Below are 23,516 nucleotides of genomic sequence, written 5' to 3'. Positions count from 1 at the left end.
GCCTCCCCCTCGCCCCCCCCGCCGTCCTCCCGCCCCCCTTCCCCCCCCCCCCCCCCGCCCTCCCTGGCCTCGCTGAACACACAGAAATTTTTATAGATAGAGTTTACATTCCATGATTGTTTCTCTCTGGCTAGGCTTAGTTTATTTGCATAGAAGAACTGGTTTCATTTTGCAAGAGCTTTTAGGAGGATGTGCTTTTAATTGACAGAAGGCCAAGGGAACATGCTTTCTGGGACTTCTTTGGGGATGAAATTTCTTCTTAGCATTCTGGTGGAGAGGTAAGGGCGTTTCTGAGCACTCTTTCTCTATAAAGCGAGCCAGCCCTTGGAATGGTCAAGAATCTCAGCCCTCTCCCACACGTGGGAGGGGCTGACAAACATTTCTCTTCTTGTCTGGGAGCTGCATTGTAATGCCTGAGGTTTGTAGCTCTTCAAACCTCCGGGAGATGTAAACAGTAACCCACTCCAAGGAAGAGAGCAGCAGAACTGTGTTGAAACTTGCTATAAGGAAGCTTCCTCTGCCAACACTCCCAACGTGGCTGCCTGTAGCCATTGCCAAAGCCTGCCCACACGTTTTCATCACTCCGGGGAAGCTTCTGCTCTCCGCTAATGTGGAGTAGATATGTACCAAGAATCAAAACCCATTGACTTTGCAGATAGCTCTTGGTTATCCACACATATGGCAGCAGTATTAATGACACAGAAAATCGGAAAAACATTGACCCCACACCTTGACCCATGCGGCACTCATAAGGGCCTGCTTGGGACAACTGTGTTTGGGAACTAATGGTCAGTGGCCACTTCCTTTAGCAGTATATTTTGGGTTTTATTCTTTTCTTTGTCTTTTGGTTTTTTTTTTTTTATTGATTTCAACTTTTCTATAGGTTTGAATTTTTCAAAATAATAATTTGGGGGGGGGAAATGACACCAGTAATATACATTTAAAAAAAAGTGAACCACCTACATGGCTCAGTCAGTTAAGGGTCGAACTCTTGATCTCAGCTCAGGTCTGGATCTCAGGGTCATGACTTCAAGCCCCAGAGTGAGGCTCCACACCCATTGTGGAGCTTACTTAAAAAATAGTGGGGCGCCTGGGTGGCTCAGTGGGTTAAGCCTCTGCCTTCAGTTCAGGTCATGATTTCAGGGTCCTGGGATCGAGCCCCGCATCGGGCTCTCTGCTCAGGGGGGAGCCTGCTTCCCCCTCTCTCTGCCTGCCTCTCTGCCTACTTGTGATCTCTCTCTCTCTGTGTCAAATAAATAAATAAAATCTTTTTTTAAAACGTATATACATACATAGTTATTTGGGTCTTTGCTTTTATGTAAGTCAGGAATCATGTTATATAACATAGTGGGATTTTTTTCCCCAAGATTTTATTTATTTGAGAGTGACAGAGAGCATGAGTAGGGGGGAAGGAAGAGAGAGAAGCAGACTCCCTGCTGAGCAGGCAGCCCTACACGGGGCCTGCTTTCAGGACCCTGGGATGATAACCTGAGCCGAAGGCAGATGCTTAACCGACTGAGCCACCCAGGTGCCCTCATTGTGTTTTTTGTTTTTGCTTTTGTTTTTTGACAGAGATCACAAGTAGGCAGAGAGGCAGGCGGTGGGGGAAGGGGTGGGGACGCAGGCTCCCTGCTGAGCAGAGAACCCGATGCGGGGCTTGATCCCAGGACCCTGAGATCATGACCTGAGCCTAAGGTAGAGGCTTTAACCCACTGAGCCACCCAGGCGCCCCTCATTGCAGTTTTTTTAAGACTTCTTTTTTTTTTTAAGAGATATTTTAGGTTCACAGCAAAATTAAGAGGAAGGTATAGAGATTTCCCATGTCCTCGGTGCTGCCACCCCACACGTAGCCTCGCCCATTAACTATATCCCCAGCAGAGTGGTACATTTATTATCAAGGACGAACCTACATCGACAAGTCATTATCCCCCAAAGGCCATAGTTTACCTTAGGGCTCACTCTTGATGTTGTAATTCTGCGGTTCGGACAAAAGTATAATGACATCATTATACTACCGTAGAGTAGTTTCACTGCCCTAACAGCCCTCCACATCTCTGCCCCCCACACACAACCCCTGGCCACCACCGATCTCTTTAATGCCTCCTTAGTTTTGCCGGTGGCTTTCTATTCTTATTATTTAACGCTGTATCCCGGGTGATGAACGCTTATGTTGTTTCGCATCTGTGTTCTTCTACAGAACCCAACTCTGCCGGCGCTGAACTGTTCCGTTGAAAATGCCCATCCGACGGTTTCTTACTATGCTCGTCCTCAAGTGGCGTCCTACAATACCTACTACCATAGCCCTCCCCACCTGCCGCCATATTCTGCTTACGACTTTCAGGTATGTTTTGAGAGAAAAAGAACTCTCTGTGACTCTTGCTGCTGTTCGTGCTGCCTTGTTCTCTCCCTGATTACGGAACCTCCCTACCATGGACGAGGTAGCCAGGCCCTCAGCCCGACGGCCATCAGCAGCCTGTGGGGACTAGTGACCAGCTTATAGACAACAGCAAGGCGAGATAGGAGAGATGGGGATGGTGGGAAAGACACAGGAAACAAAGAGATGGAAGAAAAGGGAGAGAAGGAGCAAGGATGGAGGTGTCCCAGAGCGCCTTGACCGGCACCCAGGAGAGGACGTTACTCATTAGTACATCAGTAGGGACACCTGTCCAATCGTGGCTTTTCCCATTCTTCCGTCACTGAGAGAGGCCTAGTCTTGCTCTTTAACACAACAGACTCTGGCCAATGGATTGAATAGCATCAGTAATAAGGAACAATTCCCTGGTTTTCCTCCAGACTTCCTTAACTAGGACTATACAGAGAAAGGTTTTTTTTTTTTTTTTAAATAACAACCCCTCTCCCCTTTTTTGCCTTGTTATCACAGAGATCCGAAATAGAGTTACCAAATTTTCACTTTCCCCTTTCCTTTTGAGCTGAGACGAAGCACAGAAAAACAGAACCAAGAAAGACACTTAATTAGAAGGCCTTCATTGTGTGCTGAGCACTGGGCTAGGCACTTCAAGGAAACAAGCAAAATGGTCTTTTCAACATTTACAGTGATTGTCAACCCTTGACCATAGAAGAGCGGGATTACACAGAAATCTGGTTAATTGAAAATTTGAGAACCAAAGGAAATACCTTTGAAAGGAGAGGAGCCCATAATGAATTTGCTTCTCCTAAGGACCCCTGGATGCTCCAAGGGGACATAAAGGCACAACTGTTTGGGGATACTTCCAATTAGCCAGCCAGTTTACAAACACAAAGCCCTTGGGCAACCTAATTTCAGCTTTAGATTCACAAAATAATTGAACCTGGAAAGCCCCGTTTTGTTGAAGACAGTGCCCTTTTGTTCAGCTCCAATGCTGTGCATGGAGGTCTAGGCCTGTATATTGCAACAGTAACACATGTGACCATGGACTTGTTCACTCTTATAAAATGCAGAACCAGAACAAGGAGGTGTCCATCAAAGCTTGGGAACAAATTGTGCCGGAACTTGTTCTAAAGCCTACGGTGTTTACAGGTAGACACAAAGGGAAATCATTCCCCAAATAAGTATAGACTGGGAAACACAAATCTGTTCAAAAAAGGCATAGATAATTTCAGCAGTGACAGAGGCAAAAGGAGTCCTTTAAGAGACTGCGGGGATGGGACCCCTGGGTGGCTCAGTCAGTTAAGCATCTGCCTTCAGCTCAGGTCGTGATCCCAGGGTCCTGGGGTCGGACTCCCAGCTCAGCAGGGGGTCTGCTTCTCCTTTTCCCTCTGCAACCCCCTCATGCTCTCTCTCGTGTGTGCTCTCTCTCTCAAATAAAGAAAATCTTTAAAAGAGAGAGAGAGAGAGAGAGGATGCAGGGATGTTGAAATTAACACAGGAATAAAAAGTAATAAAAAGTCATCCCTGGGGGGTGCCTGGCTGGCTTAGTTGGTGGAGCATGCAATTCTTGATCTCGGGGTCTGAGTTCAAGTCCCACGTTGGGCATAGAGCTTACTTTAGGAAAGAAAAGGTCATCCTGGGATGGAGGGGCCACAGACACATAGGTCCAGCCCCAGAGGCTGCCTCTATTTATTTTTTATCAAAGCAAATTATGTTGATTATCTTGATTTTTAGGAATTTTCACTTTCTAATGAACTCCAAAGTAGGAACAATCATCCCCCTGGTGATGGTCCTTGTATGCTCTAAGATAGGAAGCCTGTCTATAGGGTATGGAGACATTTCTCTGTCCATTGTTCCTCATTCAGACACTACCTCCGGGATGAAGACAAGATTGACAATGCCGTTGGTGACTCGGGCTGTTGGCTTCAGTCCCGTCACTGTTTGTTCTGCTCCCATGCGCCAGGCACTGTGCTAAGAGCTATGGATATAAAGATTGATTGCATTAAGAAATCAGGGACTTGAGAGGCGTCCGGGTGGCTCGGTTGGTTAAGCGTCTGCCTTCGGCTCGGGTCATGATCCCAGGGTCCTGGGATCCAGTGCCTCATCGGGCTCCCTGCTCAGCTCACCCCTGCCTTTGCCTCTCCCCCTGCTTGTACTCTTGCTCTTTCTCTCTCACAAAAATAAATAAATAAAATCGTAAAAAAAAAATGAAATCAGGGACTTGAGTGGGGAATGGTCAGGGGACAGCAGTAGAGATAAATATAAATAGACAATTACCCAGAGTGCTGTGGAAACCCAGAAACAGGGTCCCTAGCCCAAACCTACACTACCGGCAGGGATTTGTGGAAGCCTCTTCTTTTTAATAACAGCTCCCATTCACTGAGCCCTTGTTCCGCACCAACTGTGGTGCTGAGGTCTTCACGTATGTCATCCGATTTATATATCCAATACAAATATCATCCTTTGGGGGAAAGAGTCTTGCCATTGCCCGTCTCTTGTCATTTGAGTCTGTCTGACTCTAGATTGGCTTGAAGAATTCTTTGGGGAAGCTATAAATCTGACCCCAGCATATATCTTTTCCCCCAGTTATTTTAGGGCACTTATATTTTTTTACCGATTTAAATTATGGGCTTCCTAATCATGACTGAGAAGGGGTCTCTAGACAGTAAACTCTCTAATAATTTAATTATTAAATTTCTCCCCACTCCAGGAGCTACTGGGACACTTCTCATACCTCTCCTGGTTCTTTTTCTAGATTTGAGCTGTCTCTGTGTTTCCTCATTGGAGACTTCAGAGTCGGGCGGTGTGGGTTTTGAGTGATGTGGGTTTTTAAATTTCTTTTAAAGACTTTATATATTTTAGAGAGAAAGAGAGAGAGCACTTAGGCAGGGGGGAGAGCAGAAGGGGAAGGAGGGGAAGAGAGAGAATCTCCAGCTGATTCCACACTGAGAGCAGAGCCCACCTGGGGCTCAGTTGCAGGATCCCAAGATCATGACCAAGAGTCAGACACTCAACCGACTGAGCCACCCAGGCGCCCCGAGTGATGTGTTTTTAGGTAAACTGTTTCCTTCTGGGACTTCAGTGGTGTGCTTGAATTGAGCTTTCTTTTGTTCACCAACTTTCATTCCCTTCTAGTTTCTTTTCTTTTTTAAGATTTTATTTATTTATTTGACAGACAGAGATCACAAGTAGGAAGAGAGGCAGGAGGGGTGGCGGTGGGGGGGGGGAGCAGGTTCCTTGCTGAGCAGAGAGCCCGATGCAGTGCTCAGTCCCAGGACCCTGGGCTCGATCCCAGGATACTGGGATCATGACCTGAGCTGAAGACAGAGGCTTTAACCCACTGAGCCACCCAGGCGCCCCTCCCTTCTAGTTTCATAGGAGGAAATACCAGTCTTTACCCAGGAAAGCCAAGAGGATGAGGGAACACCTTGCTTGCATTCCCAGAGAAATAGAAAGCAATCAGCAAAACCGCACACCAGCTCTGACGATAAAAATTCCAGAAGGACAGACCTACCCCTCCCTCCCCCGCCACCAAAAAAAGCCAGAGCTTCCTTATGATCTTCTCAGATTGGAAAAGGGCCCACATCGCAGATGACTTTTCTAGACTTTCTTCTAAATGACTTCCCCATTCGGGTCATTTCTAAATAGGACTATATATGTAACTTTGTGTTTGAAAGCTACTGCTCCTTTTTACCCCAAGGCTGACAGAAGAGAGAGGAAAAGGAGGAATAGGATTTTATTTTAATCCCTCCAAGTTGTGTCCTCATTGGGTAGCTGTCCAGTTAGGAAGCTTAGGAAATATTCCTTGTGGTCAGACACGATGAGGGCTTCGCTCAGGTCAGATGGCCCTGAGGAGGCTGTGAGTGCTGAGCTGGGAGAAACGGGACTCTTGCAAACATTGGACTCCACAGTGTCCTCGCTTCATGAGCTCCCCATCCCCCAAGGCAGGAAGGATCGAAACTGAGGCTATCTTGGCCTCCTCACTAACCTCCACACTCACTTCCGTAGCCCCGACGACGCTCATTTCCCTCCTACCTGTACATTGATTTTAGCCAAGTAGCCCAAATTCCGCAGGGTATAAGGCATAGGGTTCTACTTGCGCTGGGAAATTCAACGCAAGGGAGCTTTATGTAACACCTCAAGGGTTCCAGCTGTACTTCCCAGTCTGGCCCCACCGGGCGGGTCCCCCCCCTTCACTAACGGTGAGCTGCCTCCTCTCCTGTCCACCTAGTAAACAAAAGTCTCAGCCTATGCAAAATGCAGACACCTCTGTTTATGCTCTTTATTAAAGTCTGTGAAGGTACCGTAGCCACCAAAAATGACCCACTAGAGGTTGGACCCGTTTAATGGGAGGATCGCTTTAGTCCTGGGGGAGGGGGTGCATGGCACGGGCTGCCAAAAGCCTTAGAAGGCTGTGGCTCCCCCAGCTCAACCGTTTTTCTGTATTTCCCCCTCGCCTACCAAGTGTGTTCCACCGGGCAGGGGTGGGGCTGGGGGGGTCATCCTCTGGTAGCACCCTCAGCCTGCGGCTCACCCCCCTTCTCGCCCCCGCCTCCAAGGAGCGACTGGGCAGGCGGCAGGCTCGAACTGACCACGGTGGCCCAGCAGTAGGCTATTTAGATGCTTTTCATGCTTTGTGGTGTGCGAGGATTCAAAGCTCTGTTCTGCTGAGCTGCCTGTCCCATTAGTAAAGTCGACTCCCACTCCCAGGCAGGAACCAAAAAGCACCAGGCCAGCTCCCCAGCTGTAACAAAGCCAGATCCTTCCCAAGGTGCCTGCTGGTTGCTAGGAAACTACGTGCGGGTCCTGTGGGCCTTGTCTTTCCTCCCCCCCCCCTTGTCCCCCCCAGCCCCGGGCCCCAAGGGTGTGTGGACTGCAGCCAGTCAGCTTCCCAGCTCTGCCAGCAGTCCTTCAAGTTGATCCTTAAGACTCCCAGCATCCTCAAAGGGAAGCGAGAATCATACCCTCCCGGCCGCTTGAATCCTTCCCAAACATGAAAGCAAGAAGTGAGAACCAAAGGCCATTGTGTCACACCCCCCCTTTTACTATCAAAGTGTGCAACTGCCACCCTCGGCAGCTGCTGCCCACGGAAGCTTCTCGCAGCCCCTCCCGGGACAGAACTGCCTCTTGCTGCGCTGTTAGAAGCCTGTGCCTCCTGTCTGGGAGCACCTAAACCCGGCCGCCTGGTTCTCACCCTCCCGTGGCGCCTTTAGAAGGGCCAAGTGCCACGTCTCCAGTCCCTGGCCGGGAGACTCTTGTCCCCACTGGGCTGAGAGGACAGTGCTCTCCCTTGAAAGCAACAGGGGAGGAGGGAGGGAGGGAAGGAGGGAGGAAGGGAGTCCTGTAGTGCAGAATGGAAAATTGGGAACTCCTCCCAGAGTGGAAAGAGAAATTGGAATTTTAGCAAGGAATCGGGCTTGTCTTAAGTCCACCGACTCAAGTTGCTTTGTCTTTAAGGTTCTGCAGGTCCTTTCACCCTGTCATTCCTTCACTCAGGGCTGAAAGAACGAATGGGGCGGGGGAGGAGGAGGGAGTGGTGGGAGCCTCATCCCTTGTAGGTCCCAGCACAATGTGGTTGGATATTTCAGTGCCATGGGCAAAGACCTAGATACCTGGAGAGCCCTTTCTAAGGAGTGCAGGGGTGAGGACTGGCGATTAGGAGGCTCAGCCAGGTGGTCTCAGGCTCCAGAAATCTCATGGCAAGGCCAACTCTCGGTAGCCCCAGACCTTTAAAAATAACATGATTGACTCAGACTGGCCAGCCAAAGTAAAGCCATAACCTCCCGCAAACAGCACTCAAACTGTTGAGAAATTGTGGTGTAAGTGGGTCTTTTTTTTCTTTTAAAAGCCATATCTTAAAAATTATTTATTTATTTATGAACGATTGAGAGAGAGAGAGGGAGTGGGGGAGGGGAGCAGAGGGAACAGATCCAGCAGACTTCCTGCTGGACCTGGAATCCCACCCTGGGCTCCCCGAGATCAGAATCTGAGCTGAAACCAAGAGTCAGTGCTTAAGCGACTGAGCCACCCAGGTGCTCCTTTTTGTTTTTCTTTTCCTGTACCAGTTCCTCCTAGAACTAAGATACACCAGAAAATTGCAGTTCTCCAGCCCTGTTCATTGGCTTATTATGTTCACCCTTCCTGAGAGCCTAAAACCAGCCTCTGACCCCCTGCCGTCCAGGTAGTCCCCTCCAGTCTCCAGGCCTCAGCCATGCACCACCGCCAGAGCAAGGAGAGGTACCCACAAGATGTGACTGTATTCTTTGAAAATATGTTTTACTTTTAAAAAACATGCCAAGTTGGGGCACGTGGGTGGCTCAGTTGGTTAACTGTCTGCCCTCAGCCCTGGTCATGATCCTGGGGTCCTGGGATCAAGTCCCACATCAGGCTCTCTGCTCAGCGGGGAGTCTGCTTCTCTCTCTCTTTCTCAAATAAGCAAATAAAATCTTTTTAAAAAAAAACATACCAAGTTCATCTGATATATTCCTGAGGTTAGGATCACTCATTCAACATTTATTGAGTACTACTACTTGCCAAGCACTGTTCTGAGCTCTGCGGGATATGTCAATGAACAAAATGAAAACAGGCCAACTCTCCTTGAGCGGGAAAGTCATCAGGGTCAAGGGTACACATGAGCCAGGGAAAGGGAAGTAGCAATGACTCCTGATGTGTCAATTCACTGTTTTTAAAAAAGAAAAAGAAATCTCTAGCCTCTCCCTTCCCAAAGACTACCAAAGTCAGACAACACGAAGTAATACTGAATCCTACGTTGCTGCAAACTGGCAGGTTGTTCCTTGTTCTTACACTGGTGTTCTCTCCTCCGCGCCCGCGTTCCTCTCTGCTCTCCGACCTACCACCCGCTTGGGTAGGTGGGTCGCAGTTAAGATGAAACAGAGATTGTCAGACTTGGAAAAGCCCAGATCCGAGAAAGCCCAATTAACCTCTCTCACCTTAGTTTTTGTTTGGTGTTTTGGTCTGTGAGATGGGCTCTGGGACGTATTCTGGCGGCCAAGACTTTCCCAGGCATTACCGGCTTAACCTCTGAAGTTCTTAAGGCCCAAAGTAGCTTTCCGAAGACCAGCGGGGATGCTGTTGCCGTAGCTCGAGGGAGAGGCCCTGAAGGCTTGGGCTGTAAACATGGACAGGGAAGTGGTGGACTGAAGAGACAACACAGAAGTAGGAGTGACCAGGTGGCTGGATGCAGGGCTCAAGGGGCTGGGGAGGAGGACCCCAGGCTCTCCGCGCGGGTGCTGTGCAGCCTGAGTGACTGCGACAGCGGGACCCCCCCCCCCCCCCCCCGGCTGATGCCCCGCGTGAAATCTGTGAGGCTTAGGAGCGCTCTGTTCCAAACAGAAACACACCTGGTCCATACTCGTTTTTTAAGTAACGATGGGCTGGGGGGTGGACTGGGACCCAGCTGCTTTAACTGGTGTTCCGTTTTTATTACACAGAATTCCGGTGTCTTCCCATCCTCCCCGCCCTCCGGACTTTCTGATGAGCCCCAGTCCGCCTCGCCTTCGCCCAGCTACATGTGGTCCTCGAGCGCACCGCCCCGCTACTCTCCCCCCTACTACCCGCCTTTTGAAAAACCACCACCTTACAGCCCCTAAAGAGGAATGCCTGCTGGCTATTGAGATTATCGTGGCTTTTGTATTTCTGCTTTAGTGGAAGTGTGTAGGGTACAAAATTTAAAGTGTGATTCTTATGCATAAAGTTTTACGAAGGCCTGCCAAGCTAGGGAAAGATAGGGATGAAGCTTATTCATTTATCAGTGCAGAGCAGGGGTGGCTAGGCTGAACCCAGCGCTTCCAAAAAGGGCAGCGCACACTCTAAGCAAGGCTGGGGAGCCATCCCAGCAAGAAGCTTGTCCCATTGGGACCTGGACCTGCGTTTCCCTATGGCTCCGCCTCAGTCCTCTGCAGCAGCAGCAGCAGCGGGGCTTGCCACCTGTTCCACTTTGTGTAAATGCAGTGTCGTCCTCAAACCCTTGACAGACCACCACCCTAGCACCTTGGGTTGAGCACCTGGTTTATCTATAGGCCCTATCTTTCCCTACCACTGAAGTCAGTCCCTAAGGAAAGTTTCCCAGCTGGAGCTACCCAGTGGTTCCAATGCAGAGAGTTTTGGCTAAGATTTTGTTTGCTTCTGTCTGGATGTCAAAAAACGCTGCCTGTATCTTGTACTCCTTTCTTCTCTGTGAGTATTGTAAAAATGGCTGTTGTGATCGTTCAGCTCAGCTTTCGTTATCAGTACCTCCCAAAGGGAAAAGTGCAATATTCCCTCGAGTAGTGGGAACAGGACTGATTGTTTAGGATGCGCTGAAACACAAAGACCAACGTGTGAGGTGTTTTGAGTCGATCTCAGTGACACATTCGATAACTTAAGAGACGGAGGTTCTGCCATGTGGTGCAGTGTTACAGAAGACATTGGCTATGGGAGATCTTATGGTTAAAATTCAGAGTTTAAAACGCTAGGCTAGGTTCTTGGGTGGTGATGATGAATTGTTACTAATCTTTGTGACTATTTAATCTTCAAATATTGTGCTTCAATCCCAGCAAACCGCACGTATCCCGCACCCCACCCCGAGAGAATCATCTGTATTTTAATGCCACTGCTGTCCTTGGCCCTTTTTTCTGTTGAGACCAATCACGACAGTGTTCAAGATTATGAAAGTGTTACAATGCCGCTTTAAGTCTGCAAAACCTCAAAAGTAGCCAACTTGACAAATTCTTAGGTGTTACCGTAGATTTCACATCCATCTGGCACATTGTGGTAGGCGTTTGTATGGTTCTTTTAATTATGCATAGCTTTAAACCATCCACCTGACGAATTTAACACTTCGGCACCCATGCCTTCACTTCAGAAGGAACACTTTCACTGCGATCTTACGTTAACCTGAGACTTGAGTGATTTAAAGGAAGATAGATAATCCTACACTTGTGTAATGTAAAAATACAGGGGCTACAGGAGGGTACTTAATTAGTTCTGCAAACACAGAACGCATACTGGAAAATTTTCCGGCCCATTTCGCTACCTCCCGACTTGATGGATTAGAGGTAGCAGGCAAATGCTGGTGCTCCCATCTACCTTGTAGACACCCAGCCATCAAGAATTATCAAGGCACAAGTGCCCTCATTGTTCACAGTAAACGTTTGCAAAGCATTCGGTTTAACTTCCGGCATTATGAATGATGTCTCATCCAGAATTCAAATCAGGAAAACTAGAATCCTTTTGCGTTATATAAAATTACTATTATTTTCTACAGTTCTGAGCATATTAAATTCTATTGGATTTCAAAAAGGGACTAACGACCAATTGACTTACTATACAAATACCAACTTGTACTACTCAATGAAAATTTCTTGCCATTTACACTACCTTTTGCTTTAGTGAACGTGTATGAGTATCTGATTTTTTAAAAGGCACCATTACACAGTATATCCTACATTTATCACATTTCTTAAAGTGTTGAGACTCTGACTCATTTCTATGTATTTTTCTTACTTTACAAAATAACTTGAAACAATAGATTTTGTAACACTTAATTTGAGCAGCTTCTTTTTTTATTACATTGAATTATATAAAGTGCATGTTACCTTAGAAAAATTAATATTTGCTGCTTTACTCTTTTGCAGAACATTTGCTGTAATGAAGGAATTTGTATTTCCGATATGTACCTTGACTGCATTTTGTAATATTTACTGCTTTATTCCTAATTCTGCTTTAAAGTGTTGAACTGGGCATGAAACATTAAAATATTAATCCAGAACCTCTACAAACTGGATGTTGCTTAAAATCTGTATCACTGCCATGTTGGAAACCCAGACTGCTTTTGTGATGTTTCAAATTAATAAAACTGTCCTCCTCCGTATCCACTTACACGCGTCTTCATGGAACCCACAAAAGTACCACAAACACTCCAAAGCAACTGACAACAGCCCACTCACGTTTGACTATTATGGTTCAAGGTACAATGGGGATGCTATGAACCAACATATAAAACCTTTTAGAAGGTAGAAGAGGGACAGTGAAGTATCCTCCAGACTGAGTAGTCATTTTGAGACCAAACAAAGCAGAAAGCGAGCGAAGCAAGCCACTCCATACCGTGGACAGTCTGACTCAGGGTAACTCACTGAGGTGGGTGGGTGGGGGGGTCGCTGTGGAGCAGGCCGCAATCGACGCACTGCACAGCTGTTCTCCAAAGTCCGGACCTCAACCCACAGATTTTGCAGAGCACTGTGGTGAGGCCAAAGTATAGTTATCTAAAGTAGTGCCATCTGGGGCGTCTGAGTTGGTTAAGCGTCTGCCTTCGATTCAGGTCATAATCCCAGGGTCCTGGGATCGAGCCCCGCATTGGGCTCCCTGCTCAGCGGGAAGCTTGTTTCTCCCTCTCCCCCGCTTGTGTTCCTTCTCTCTCTCTCTCTCTCTCTCTCAAATAAATAAAATCTTTTAAAATAAAAATAAAAAAACAAAGTGGTGCCATCTGTGTGCCAGAGGGGAGGGGAAGAAATTGTTAGCTCTCCTAGCTGTTTCGACAACTTTAGGAAAGATCAGAACAAGCCTTCCTACATTCTGGTCAGGGCATACGTTAACCTCCAAGGGCCCTGGAACGTGTAGGCCTGAGGGAGGTCACTGCGCAGACATGAAGACGACGGAGAGCCGAAGACGGAGTCGGTACTGTCGGCACCCCAACAAACCTAGTGGGGAACTTCGTTGTGCCGTCGTCAGAAACATTCCCTGAACTGAAAAAATAGTAGAGTCTATGTAATTTCGTTTCTTTTTTTAAGTGAGCTCTATGGCCAATGTGGGGCCTGAACTCATGACCCCCACGCCCCGTATGCTCCACCAACTGAGCCAGCCAAGTCCTCCAAGTCTATATCATTGCTGAAAGATAACCTTGTAAAAAATACACTCGAAAATCAGAATTATAACATTTTATTTTTGCCATAAGCTCTACGAACTAATACCAGGAAATGGTTAATGAAAAGTAGAACTTAAAGTCATATGATAGGAAAGATTGTACAAGTATGAACATTACAGTACTGGGTGGAAATGAACACGGTTTCGTATGATTGACAGAGGTGAGGAAGCCAGTGCTGTTGAATTAACATTTAATCCTTTAGATTAGGCATGCCTTGACAATACGAAATACCTTGACCATTTTTAACCATTTATCTTTTTGGTACAATGGAAAAAAGACAACATCAATTCCTCATAGTAGTTGCATGTGGGGGATCAGTACCGAGATGAGAATGATCATTTAAAATCTATTTTAAAGTAAATCTTGCGGGATTGCTATGGCATTTAAAAGTCTTTGCTTAGTTTGGGCATTTTCATTTTCTGTCATCTCTTTCAGCACACTGGTATTTTCAAACAGTTCCTATCCAGAAGGCTTACAGGTAATTTAGTGTAGGAGCAAATGTGCAGCCAACTTGAAAGAAAAAAGAAGGAATTTAGTAGCCAAAAAGCGAAGTACGAAATAGGAAAACATCATGGTAAGTTTTAAACAGAATCTTGCTACAGATCTCCAACCTGATAAACACCGGGAGTGAATGGTTTCAGCACCAAAGGAGTAGTTCACACAAATTCTGAACTTTGGATATAGAAACTTCTGAAAAAACTGAAGACCTTGATATGCATGCAAGGAAGAGTCTTCTGGCAAAAATACAAGTTAACTTTCCAGTTTTCCTTCTCCCCAGAAAACTCTACAAGACACCTTCATTAGGCACAGAGTTTAAATTTTATACTCAAAACTGACACAGAGCACAGCAGCAGGGCATAATAATTCTGTTCGTATTCTTCAGAATGGACAGTTTTCCCTTACAGACTCAATACCTGGTTTGTCATAATAGCCTTGTTAGAAACTCTTAAGTTTTATTATGATCAACTAATTTTCCTAGCAGGTAAATTTGAAAGGTCTGGAAGCTCTGCTGGCTGTCAGTATCATTCACACTTACAGAAGTAATTATGTCTAACTGGTGAAAGAGCATTAATGAAACTCACACAGATTTCCACCGGAAATATTTCTGAGTGCACCTTATAGTCAGAGTAATGTTGTCAGTATCTGCACAGAACGGAAACAGATACTGTGATTCCAGAGATCCGAGTCTTAAGTTCTAAGATAACTTAAACTTTTCCAAGGATTAGTTCGCAAAATGGTTTGAATGTCAAGACTCAGAACAGAAAACAGACAGATGCACATCATTCTAGCCCTTGGTAAGCAGAAGATTATAGCATTTTTCTTTCTCGTGTTATTGCAAATACTGAGGCCTGATACCCTCTGCTACCAACTGAAACACTGAAACCATTATCTCTGAATCTAGCTTACCGTCAGAAGAATGATGTATTCGTGAAAAATTATGATTAAAGCTTTAAGTTCAAAGTCAAGAAATAGACTATTTTTAAAAATACATAGTTAAAGGGAAAGAAAATATCTATGTTGAATTAAGAAATATTTAAGCAAGGTTACAAAGGACTAACGACTATTCACAACAATCTTTTTCAGTATCTATTAATTTTTTTCCTTTGCAAAAAGTAATTTACAGAAGTTCAACACATTAATCCTGTTATAAAGGCTAGGCTATATATTTGTTCCAACCTGCTTCCTTTTAGTACTAGCACTTCAATGAGTTTTGACTTTATTCTCTAAGTGTTTTAAATATGTGTCACCTGAAAAGGAAGAAAGGTACACGTATTGTTCGCAAGATAAACGGGAATCAACAAGTCTATATAACACTCCTTATATAGTTTCTGATTGCTATAATGTTGCAGCACTTTGCAGATGGAATGGAACTTACTTTAGAAGGGGTAAAAACCTAAAAGGTCTTGTGAAAGGAAAATACTAGATCATGAATTCAACTATTTCGAATGAAAACTTTCTATTAGAAATTCTAAGTAATATGAACATTTAAAAATATATACCGATAGCCTCCTGCCTAAAATATGTAGGAGTCTCATTTCTGGAATCTATCATTTATAAAGATTTATACATAATGAAATATTTATTTGGTGGCTTTCGGATTCGAACTTTGAAATTTCAGAAGGGGAACATTTTTAACCAGATGAACAAAAAGCGAACTCTCCATTCACTTCCACTCTCTATCATGTAAGAACACAGAATTCAAAACAAACGCAACAGAACTTTTCCTCTCCTCCTGTCTGCAATACAGAGATGTGTTTTCCATTAACATCTCTGCCCACAGAGGCCACAACTGCGAAGGTATATATACAGTAGTCCAGCCACCAAAGTCTTTTCCAGACAATGGCAATAAAAGCAAAACTCAATTCTAATTAGCTAAAACTCTTTCTTCAGATGAGACACTTGTCTGTGCGGCCATTTTCATGGCGGGAGGGAGGCAGGAGGTTGCTATCCATTTGGACTAGCGGAATACACAACCAAGCAGACTTATTCTGCAATTTTCCAGAGCAACTTTAGAAGTTCTTGTTTACTTTTTATGCCACATCCAAAACACAACACACATTTATAGTCTCAATATTAAGATAATTGAGAATTCAGCAGTAAAGTGCTAACATGGAAGGGGAAAGTTGTAAGATAAACTAGGGTATGCTAATAACTCCAGTTATTTTCAAAAGACATTCAGACTGCTTCAAATTCTATTCAGGAAACTATCTCTCCAAGCTTTTTTTTTCTTCTTGCCTCTTTAAAACGAGCTGAAAGCTAACTATACAAACAGATACTCGGGCGGGGGTATCTCAATCTCTACTCAAACTTTCAGAATTTGCTTCTAAAAATTATCAACAAATAATCCAACTAGACTGCCTTCAGATGATGTGGCAGGTCAGATGAACTCGTTTTCACCTTTATTTGTTTTACAGGTCTCTTGAAACCCCTGCCCCTGAAACGCAAACCAAACTTTTGGAGATTTCCAAGTTCAATAAGATTCTGGTATTATAAATTCAAACTCGGTACTGCCATCTGTTACATTCTGTTTAAAAATTGAATCATTTTCCTGCTGAATAAAAATATCTTCCCAGGTCATTGGCTTGTTCTGAGGAGTAGATGCGGTCCCTACTGCAGGGTCTTTCCCAGCATCGACCTTATAGCCAACAGCATCATCCTTCATTACAGGCATAGTGCCTGACCTATCAGAAAGATACGCGTATTGTCTGATCTGCAGGGACCTGCATGGATGTAAACGATAAAGCTTTGAGTCTCCAGAAGGATCTTGACTATGAACTGACTTTATGTGCGAAGACATAAACTGATAGTTGATGAAAGATTTGCCACAGGCCAAACACTGGTACCTTCGCTCCCCTGTGTGATGAATTTCGTGTTTTGTGCGATATTCTGCAAGAGGAAATACCTTCTCACAGTAACGGCAAGGGTACTTCTTCTCCCAGGAATGAATGTTAAAATGTCTCCGCAAGCTTGTCAGACAGACATATGACCTTTTGCACACAATACAGATATAATAGACCCTCCCATCTACTATTAACTCATAGTGATCATCATGTTTTACTTTCATACGTTTGTTGGGCGTCTCACCGCTAGATGTTTTTGGTATCTCATTCTCAAGTCTGGCCTCCCCTTCGTCAGGGTCATCTTTGACGGGGATCACTATGTCATAAGTATCTTCTCCGATATTGGCATAAACCTTGCAACCCGTCGACAAGCCTTCAATCTCAGTAGCTGTATCTAAGGTAATGATCTTCTGACCCTCCATTAGATGTTTTGATCCTAAACCTGCATCATTAGTGTTTCTAGTAATTATATCTGAAATTTTTAAAGAATTGGAAAGTGGCTCTTGCAGAAGTGTAGGAATCTGCATCTTCTGTACCAACGATCCATCAAAAGTGGCATTCTGGGGGATCTCAGCCTGGGGGACCAAAGATGTATTACTGACCGCCGAGTCGGGACTGGAGCTAATAGTGTCATCATCATCATCTATAATTTCCTCCTCCTCCTCTTCATTGGCCTTGTTTCCTGTTATAACAGCACTGTTTGGTGTCTGCTGATTCTGCACAAGCAAATTGATTGAAGGAGACATATGATTTGGAAGTGAAGAAGTGACATTTGGTGGTGTAGTAAGTGGTGTCTGGTTTAGCAAAATAATGTTGGGAGTCAGATGTGTCGGGGCTGAAGATACCAGCAATTTTTCACTTCCTTGCGTCTGGCTCAGAGTTGCCTGATTCACAGAAGTAGGAAGTTTCTGAGTAGGTGTGAGATTTGGTAAAGGGGGAGAGTTATTAGTAGCACCAGGAGCAACATCTGAAATGGCAACAGAACCTGGGTTAGGCTGGACCTGAGCCACTGCATTGGTACTCGGCAAAGTCTCCTTTGCAGGCAGAATCTCAGAGCAGAAAATGACATCATCGTCATCATCATCTGAATCGGTAACAATGATCTTTTTTGTCTGGTAATCTTCAGCAGATAAGGAAAAAGACTCGGTTATAATAGGCATTATAGTGGCCCCGTTATCTTGGGCTTCATCTTTTGACTTTTGTATTTCAAGGTTCTTGTCACCAGAACCAGGAGGTACGGTTTCTGCATTACCGTCCTGAGATGTACCTGAGATGCTTTTAACCTGTGACAATGGGACACCAAGCTCTGCTATAAACTTAACCCCTAACAGCTGCCCTGATTTTATCAACTCATCAAGTAAATCCGATCTAACACGAACAATTTTAGAACTATAGATATAATTGAGAATTTCGGCAAAGATCTCTGCTCTTATAAAGCTCAGTTCAACAACTTGCCCGGCAACTGAGAAGAGCTGATGGAAGTAAGTACTAGAAGCTGAAAGAATATTCCTGTGGGCCCGGAATTTTCGGTCTTCCACGATAACGGTAACGTCACAGAAGAGTCCATGGCCACGTTGCTCATTCAGGGAGTTCAGCAGACTGCCAGAATATTGAATGTCTGTAGCAGAAATCAGTTTTCTACTCTCCATGCCTGTAAGAGAAAGGGAGGAGGAAGGGGTGGGAGAAGATTAGAAAAGAAAAACAAGAAGCACGTCATCATTTCAGAATGTAAGCTGCAGCACCATTCAAAGGTGTATTCAAATTTTAACTGAAGTTCAGCATAAATTTTTGGCTTGTATATAAACTGTTCACACAGGCTGGCTTTTGGACCATGCGTCATATCTCATGACTTCCCCCTGAGAAGAGACGAGTTTTTTTTTTTTTTTTTAATTTTTTTTTTTTAAAGATTTTATTTATTTATTTGATAGAGAGAGATCACAAGTAGATAGAGAGGCAGGCAGAGAGAGAGAGAGGGAAGCAGGCTCTCTGCAAGCAGAGAGCCCGATGCGGGACTCGATCCCAGGACCCTGAGATCACGACCCGAGCCGAAGGCAGCGGCTCAACCCACTGAGCCACCCAGGCGCCCGACAAGTGAGTTTTTAATTGATCTGCAGATCTGAACGGTAATCTCTTCCTCTGAATCTCAGATACATTGTGTCGCCACTAAGCAATTTTTAAGACTGGAATTAATTTTCTTAGTTCCACTTTTGGGTTCTGTCCCCAATAAGACTCAAGAGTTCATTTTTAACGATCTTAAAACTTTAGGGAAAAAGTCTTCATCGTGAACACACAAAAGTTACTTCACCTGTAAATGAATGATTTAAGTGTCAGAAAAGCTTACTGTGTGCAATAGCCATCCTATACTCTTCCTAAATTTTAACTGATCCTAAGAACACATTCAAAAGTTACTCCCTACAGCCAATGACCAAACTGTTTATAAACACTGACAATTATTACCTCCAGACGTTTTTGTTCTTATTTAAATCGGGGTGCCTCACCTAGATAAACTATGAAACACCTTTTTTGCCCTCTCCCCTTTCATCATCTCCTTGCCCCTTCCCCTCACCTCTCTACTCTTACAATCTCCAGAGGTGAAATGTTAGAGTGCCAAGCGAAGTCAACAGATGGTACTGTGAAAAAAATAAGACAAAGGAAAGGTCACCATTTCTTAATGCTTATTTGCATGAAAACACGAAACATTTCAATTTGTTGGTAAAGAATTATGTAAAGAATTACACACACTGGTATGAACACTTTTTTTATACCAGATGTGTTAGTGAAAATGAAAACATAAACTTAATGGAGCAGAGCAGGCAGTTACTCTAGAAAAAGGTGGGGGGGGGTCAGTAAAGAGCAATACTGTGTACCACTCCAAAACATTCTTTTTTTGTATGTCACAGAATACATTTGCAGTAACAAGGGTGCCTAGTAGCTTAAAATATATACACATATTATATATTTAATTTTTATGTATTTAACTTCTATAGAATACACACACACACACACACACACACACACAATTGGCTGATAAGTACTTTAGGTAGAGAAACACTTTTATTGCTAATATTCTTTCCCTTTAATGTTACCAAAATAGTAGCACTGTGGTCACAGTGCTTAAGTTATATACACGTGGAAGGCGGGGCCTCTCAAGCATCTTCGAAATTTTCAAAACTGCAGCTTAAAAACAAAAAGTAGGCAAAAAGTCTAGAAATGAGGATTTGAAAGATCATTTGTTATAAGGCATTGCTCGTTTAACAGTATCAAGGAATTCCAGGTTACCCTGAAGGCACTCATCAGAAAGGGTGACCTTTGGACAGCGAGCCAGCCACCAGGGTTTCCGAAAGACGGGATTTCGACCGAAGTCGCTTTTAAGTAGGTAGACAGGTTTTCCGAATAGTTGTTGTCGTTTGCAAATGCGCTCTTGGAAGGAGGCAATGCATCAAGCGTACGTGTCCAGGTGACACTGGGAATTGGTTTCATTTTGTTTAGATTTCCTCCCGCTTTTCCCCGTCAGGGTGGGCCCAGGAACTGCACAGATCGCTCTGAACCCAACCCGAGATCTGCGACCTGCCTCCGGAAAAGCCATTCCGCATCGGTGGGAGACAAACCCTTGACGGAAGGCAGGTGAAGGTGGAAAAGAGAGAAACGCCATCCGCAAGCGAGTAAAGCCAACCGACACGCGGCTCCCTGCGGCAGCTGAACCCCATCTTCCTTACTCCACCCCCTCTTCCCTATTTGCACCCAGCCGGCTGCAACCGAGGTGGTTTTTTTTTTTCTTTTTTTTCACCCCAGTTCACGCGAAAAGGCAGCTTCCTGCAAATCCAGATGGAGGTAGGAACGCACCGCCAGGGCGGGGGTCCGCCGGCGAGCCGGGGAAAGTAGAAGGTGGCGAACGGGAGGGTGGGGTGTTGGGAAGGGATGAGGCCAAGCAGGCGGCATTGTTGTGCCCTGAGAAGGGGACGGAAGGGGAGGATGGGCCGGGCAGAAAAGCTCTAAATCAAAGTAGGGGCTAGGAGGAGAAAAGGAGGCACAAAAAGGCAGGCGGAAGGCGAGGAAAAAGCCAAGTGGGTCCCCGCGGTGGGCTCCCCATGCACCGGGCCTACCCAGGGCACCGGCAGCCCCTCGGCCCCTGACGGCGGAGGGGACCGCGCCGCGGCCCTCGGGCTCGTCCCCTCCTTCGCTCCCGGGCCCACACAAAGAAAGGGCCGGAGGAGCGAAGCCTCCGACTCCGCGGCTTCCTGGTTCAAGTGAGGAGAATGCAAACGCAGGCGCGGCCCAGCGACGGAGGCAGCGGGCGCGCTCCCTCGCCGCTCCCGGCCCCGGGTCGGGTCCTCACCTGCTTCCCGGCGCCGCCGCTTCTCCTCGTCGGGCCGCGCGGACGGGTGGGAGCCCTCCAACGACCAGAAGCCGGACTCCGCGGCGATTCGGCTCCTTCTTTAAACGTCGCTCCAGTCTTCGTCGACGTCGACGCGGCTGCCGCCACCGCTGCTACAGCTGCCCCACGCCACCGACAGAGGGCACAGCGCGGGGGCGCAGCGCGGAAGCCGGAGGCGCCCTCCTCCTCCGAGCGCAGTTCGGCTCTTTCCGGAAGGGCCCGAGCTCTAGGCGGCCGCGTTTCGGCGGCCGGCGCTGCCTTCGGCTCCTTCCGCGGGGGGCGGAGTGAGATTGGGAAGCTCTGGGAGCTCTCGGCCCTTTCCGGAGGGCGAAAGGGTGGGAAAAAGGGAAGGGAAAGATGGGGTTATGCGGTCGGTCTCCCGCGGCTGGGATCCTAAAGTCGGCTCAAGCTTCTAGGGCGTGAAAACTTTTGGAGACCATACGAGTTTCATTTCTTTTACAAGTTTGAAACGGCTCTGTTAGCCCGTCTCTTAGACGATAAACCACCTTGAAACAGAATCTGAATAAGTATCTCCAAGTTGAATCGATTGACTCAGGATGACTCAAGTTCTAGGATGACAAGTTAACAGCGACATCACACTATTTTTAAGAAATCAGTCTAGGGTTTGGACCCCAGACTGCCTTCTAAATTGAATACTAAATGATGCAGTACTATCTTAATCCCTTCATTTCGACTATCCTTTACCGACCACCTGTTTGAGCTATTCCAAATCTCCTGTTAGGTGCCGTGGAATACAAAAATGAGTAAGCCAAGGTCTCCTTTCCAAAGAGCTCAGTAGATGGTTATACCAACGTCGACAAAAGTACCTGTCCAAGGTTATAGAACACAGAGAAGGAAATAGCAAACTAAATGTTCCCATTTGAGCTGTATCTTGAAAGAGGAATAAATCAACACTTGCACTGTTTTGTTTTGTTTTTTAAAGATTTTACAGGGGCGCCTGGGTGGCTCAGTGGGTTAAAGCCTCTGCCTTCAGCTCAGGTCATGATCCCAGGGTCCTGGGATAGAGCCCCACATCAGGCTCCATGCTCGGCAGGGAGCCTGCTTCCCCCTCTCTCTCTGCCTGCCTCTCTGCCTACTTGTCATCTCTGTCAAATAAGTAAATTAAAAAAAAATAAAAAATAAAAAGATTTTACACATTTATTAGAGAGAGAGCCCACGCGCTTAAGTGGGGGGAGGGGCAGAGAGAGGGAAAAGCAGACCGCCCGCTGAGCAGGAACCACGCAGGGACTGGATCCCAGGATCGAAGGATCTCTACTGAGCCGAAGGGCCACGCCCAGCCATTGAACCACCCAGGCACCCCTAAATTAATACTTCATTGTTAATTTATTATTTTTATTTACATAGCATTTCCTTCTCAGGTGGTTTTGGTGTCTGACACATAATTGTTGTTCAATAATTGTTTAATGAATGAATAAATGAATGAGTCCTGGTAATTTTTAAAAATTTATTTCTTTATTTGGCAGAGAGAGAGATCACAAGTAGGCAGAGAGGCAGGCAGAGAGAGGGAGGAAGCAGGCTCCCTGCTGAGCAGAGAGCCCAATGGGGGGCTCGATCCCAGGACCCCCAGATCATGACCTGAGCCAAAGGCAGAGACTTTAACCCACTGAGCCACCCAGGTGCCCCGAGTCCTGGTAATTTTTGAAAACCCTCTGGTAATACACTTCTGACTGAGTACCATGATGAACTGAGCAACAGAGTGGGCGTTTGGAGAGCAAAACCTCTCCCTTTCGGCTGATTATTAATCGTATCCAACTAAGGAGCCAGAATATTAGATTTTGTCTTCAACAATTAAGCCATTCACTGCCTTCATTCTCTTTTTTAAAAAATACGTATAGGATATTTCCTCTATTTCCCAATACTTGAATTTGCCCGTTTATCTTTCAGTCGGAATCCTTGTGCCTCCTTCATACAAAAACCTTGCTGAAAATGCCCATCAGGATATTCCAGAATGAAAACAAATCTTACTGTATCTAATTTTCTTCAACATGAAATCAGACAAGAATGTCACCATCGATCCATCCCTAATCTATTTTACATTGTCAATAAAGTAAAGCCACATAGAAAAATACCAAAGTGGTGTAATACAGTTGTATTTTCACGTGGAAATAAGAAATCCATATGAAATTCCTTAGGCTCTTCAAGATTTTGTATTGTGAGAAAACAATGTGCGAATTACTGCGTTATTGGACTTTTAAAAAAAATTAGGACTTAAAATTATGAGTTTCATTGTTTAACATAAAGACATTTCACAGGAAATAGGAGTCCACTGTTGTAAAGGAAACTAAAGCAGATGGTTAGTATTTTCCTGGAACTGAGCACTTAACAAAATGAATTAGCAGATTTAACAAAACTAGTTAGCAGATTAATGACCATTAATGACCATTTTCCTGAGTCATCCTTGCCCAAAATTTAGGAGCAAAAAAAAAAAAAAATGTTTTTAAGAACCAGGACAAAGTACCTCTTGAAAATTTAGAAACTCTTTGCCTTTCA

At 45.4% G+C, this 23,516-nt stretch overlaps 2 protein-coding genes across 3 annotated transcripts in view; one reads left to right on the top strand and one right to left on the bottom strand.

Annotated features, from left to right (window-relative positions):
• TMEM255A (transmembrane protein 255A) overlaps nucleotides 1-12,239 on the top strand; it is a 49,805-nt gene extending 37,566 nt beyond the window's left edge. For both annotated transcript variants that reach the window (XM_045994428.1, XM_045994427.1), the window contains 2 exons: nucleotides 2,198-2,341; nucleotides 9,820-12,239. In XM_045994428.1, the coding sequence (XP_045850384.1) occupies nucleotides 2,198-2,341; nucleotides 9,820-9,978 (303 nt within the window). In that variant the 3' untranslated portion in view covers nucleotides 9,979-12,239. The remainder of the gene's footprint in view (nucleotides 1-2,197; nucleotides 2,342-9,819) is intronic.
• Nucleotides 12,240-13,290: 1,051 nt separating this feature from the next.
• ZBTB33 (zinc finger and BTB domain containing 33) lies at nucleotides 13,291-21,192 on the bottom strand. Its single transcript, XM_045996020.1, has 2 exons — nucleotides 20,967-21,192; nucleotides 13,291-18,281 (listed from the first exon to the last, which is right to left on the bottom strand). Exon 2 carries the CDS (start codon nucleotides 18,277-18,279, stop codon nucleotides 16,261-16,263), a length of 2,019 nt encoding a protein of 672 aa, XP_045851976.1. The 5' UTR covers nucleotides 18,280-18,281; nucleotides 20,967-21,192; the 3' UTR covers nucleotides 13,291-16,260.
• Between the last annotated feature and the right edge of the window lie 2,324 nt (nucleotides 21,193-23,516).

This window comes from Meles meles, chromosome X (genome assembly GCF_922984935.1).
Source record: "Meles meles chromosome X, mMelMel3.1 paternal haplotype, whole genome shotgun sequence".
Lineage (NCBI taxonomy): Eukaryota > Metazoa > Chordata > Mammalia > Carnivora > Mustelidae > Meles > Meles meles.
The sequence above is the reverse complement of the archived record's forward strand: the minus strand, read 5'-3'. Positions and strand labels throughout refer to the sequence as shown.

What these genes read in the sequence shown, in the direction of transcription:
- ZBTB33 (XM_045996020.1), bottom strand. Translation starts at nt 18,279, where the DNA reads ATGGAGAGTAGAAAACTGATTTCTGCTACAGACATTCAATATTCTGGC.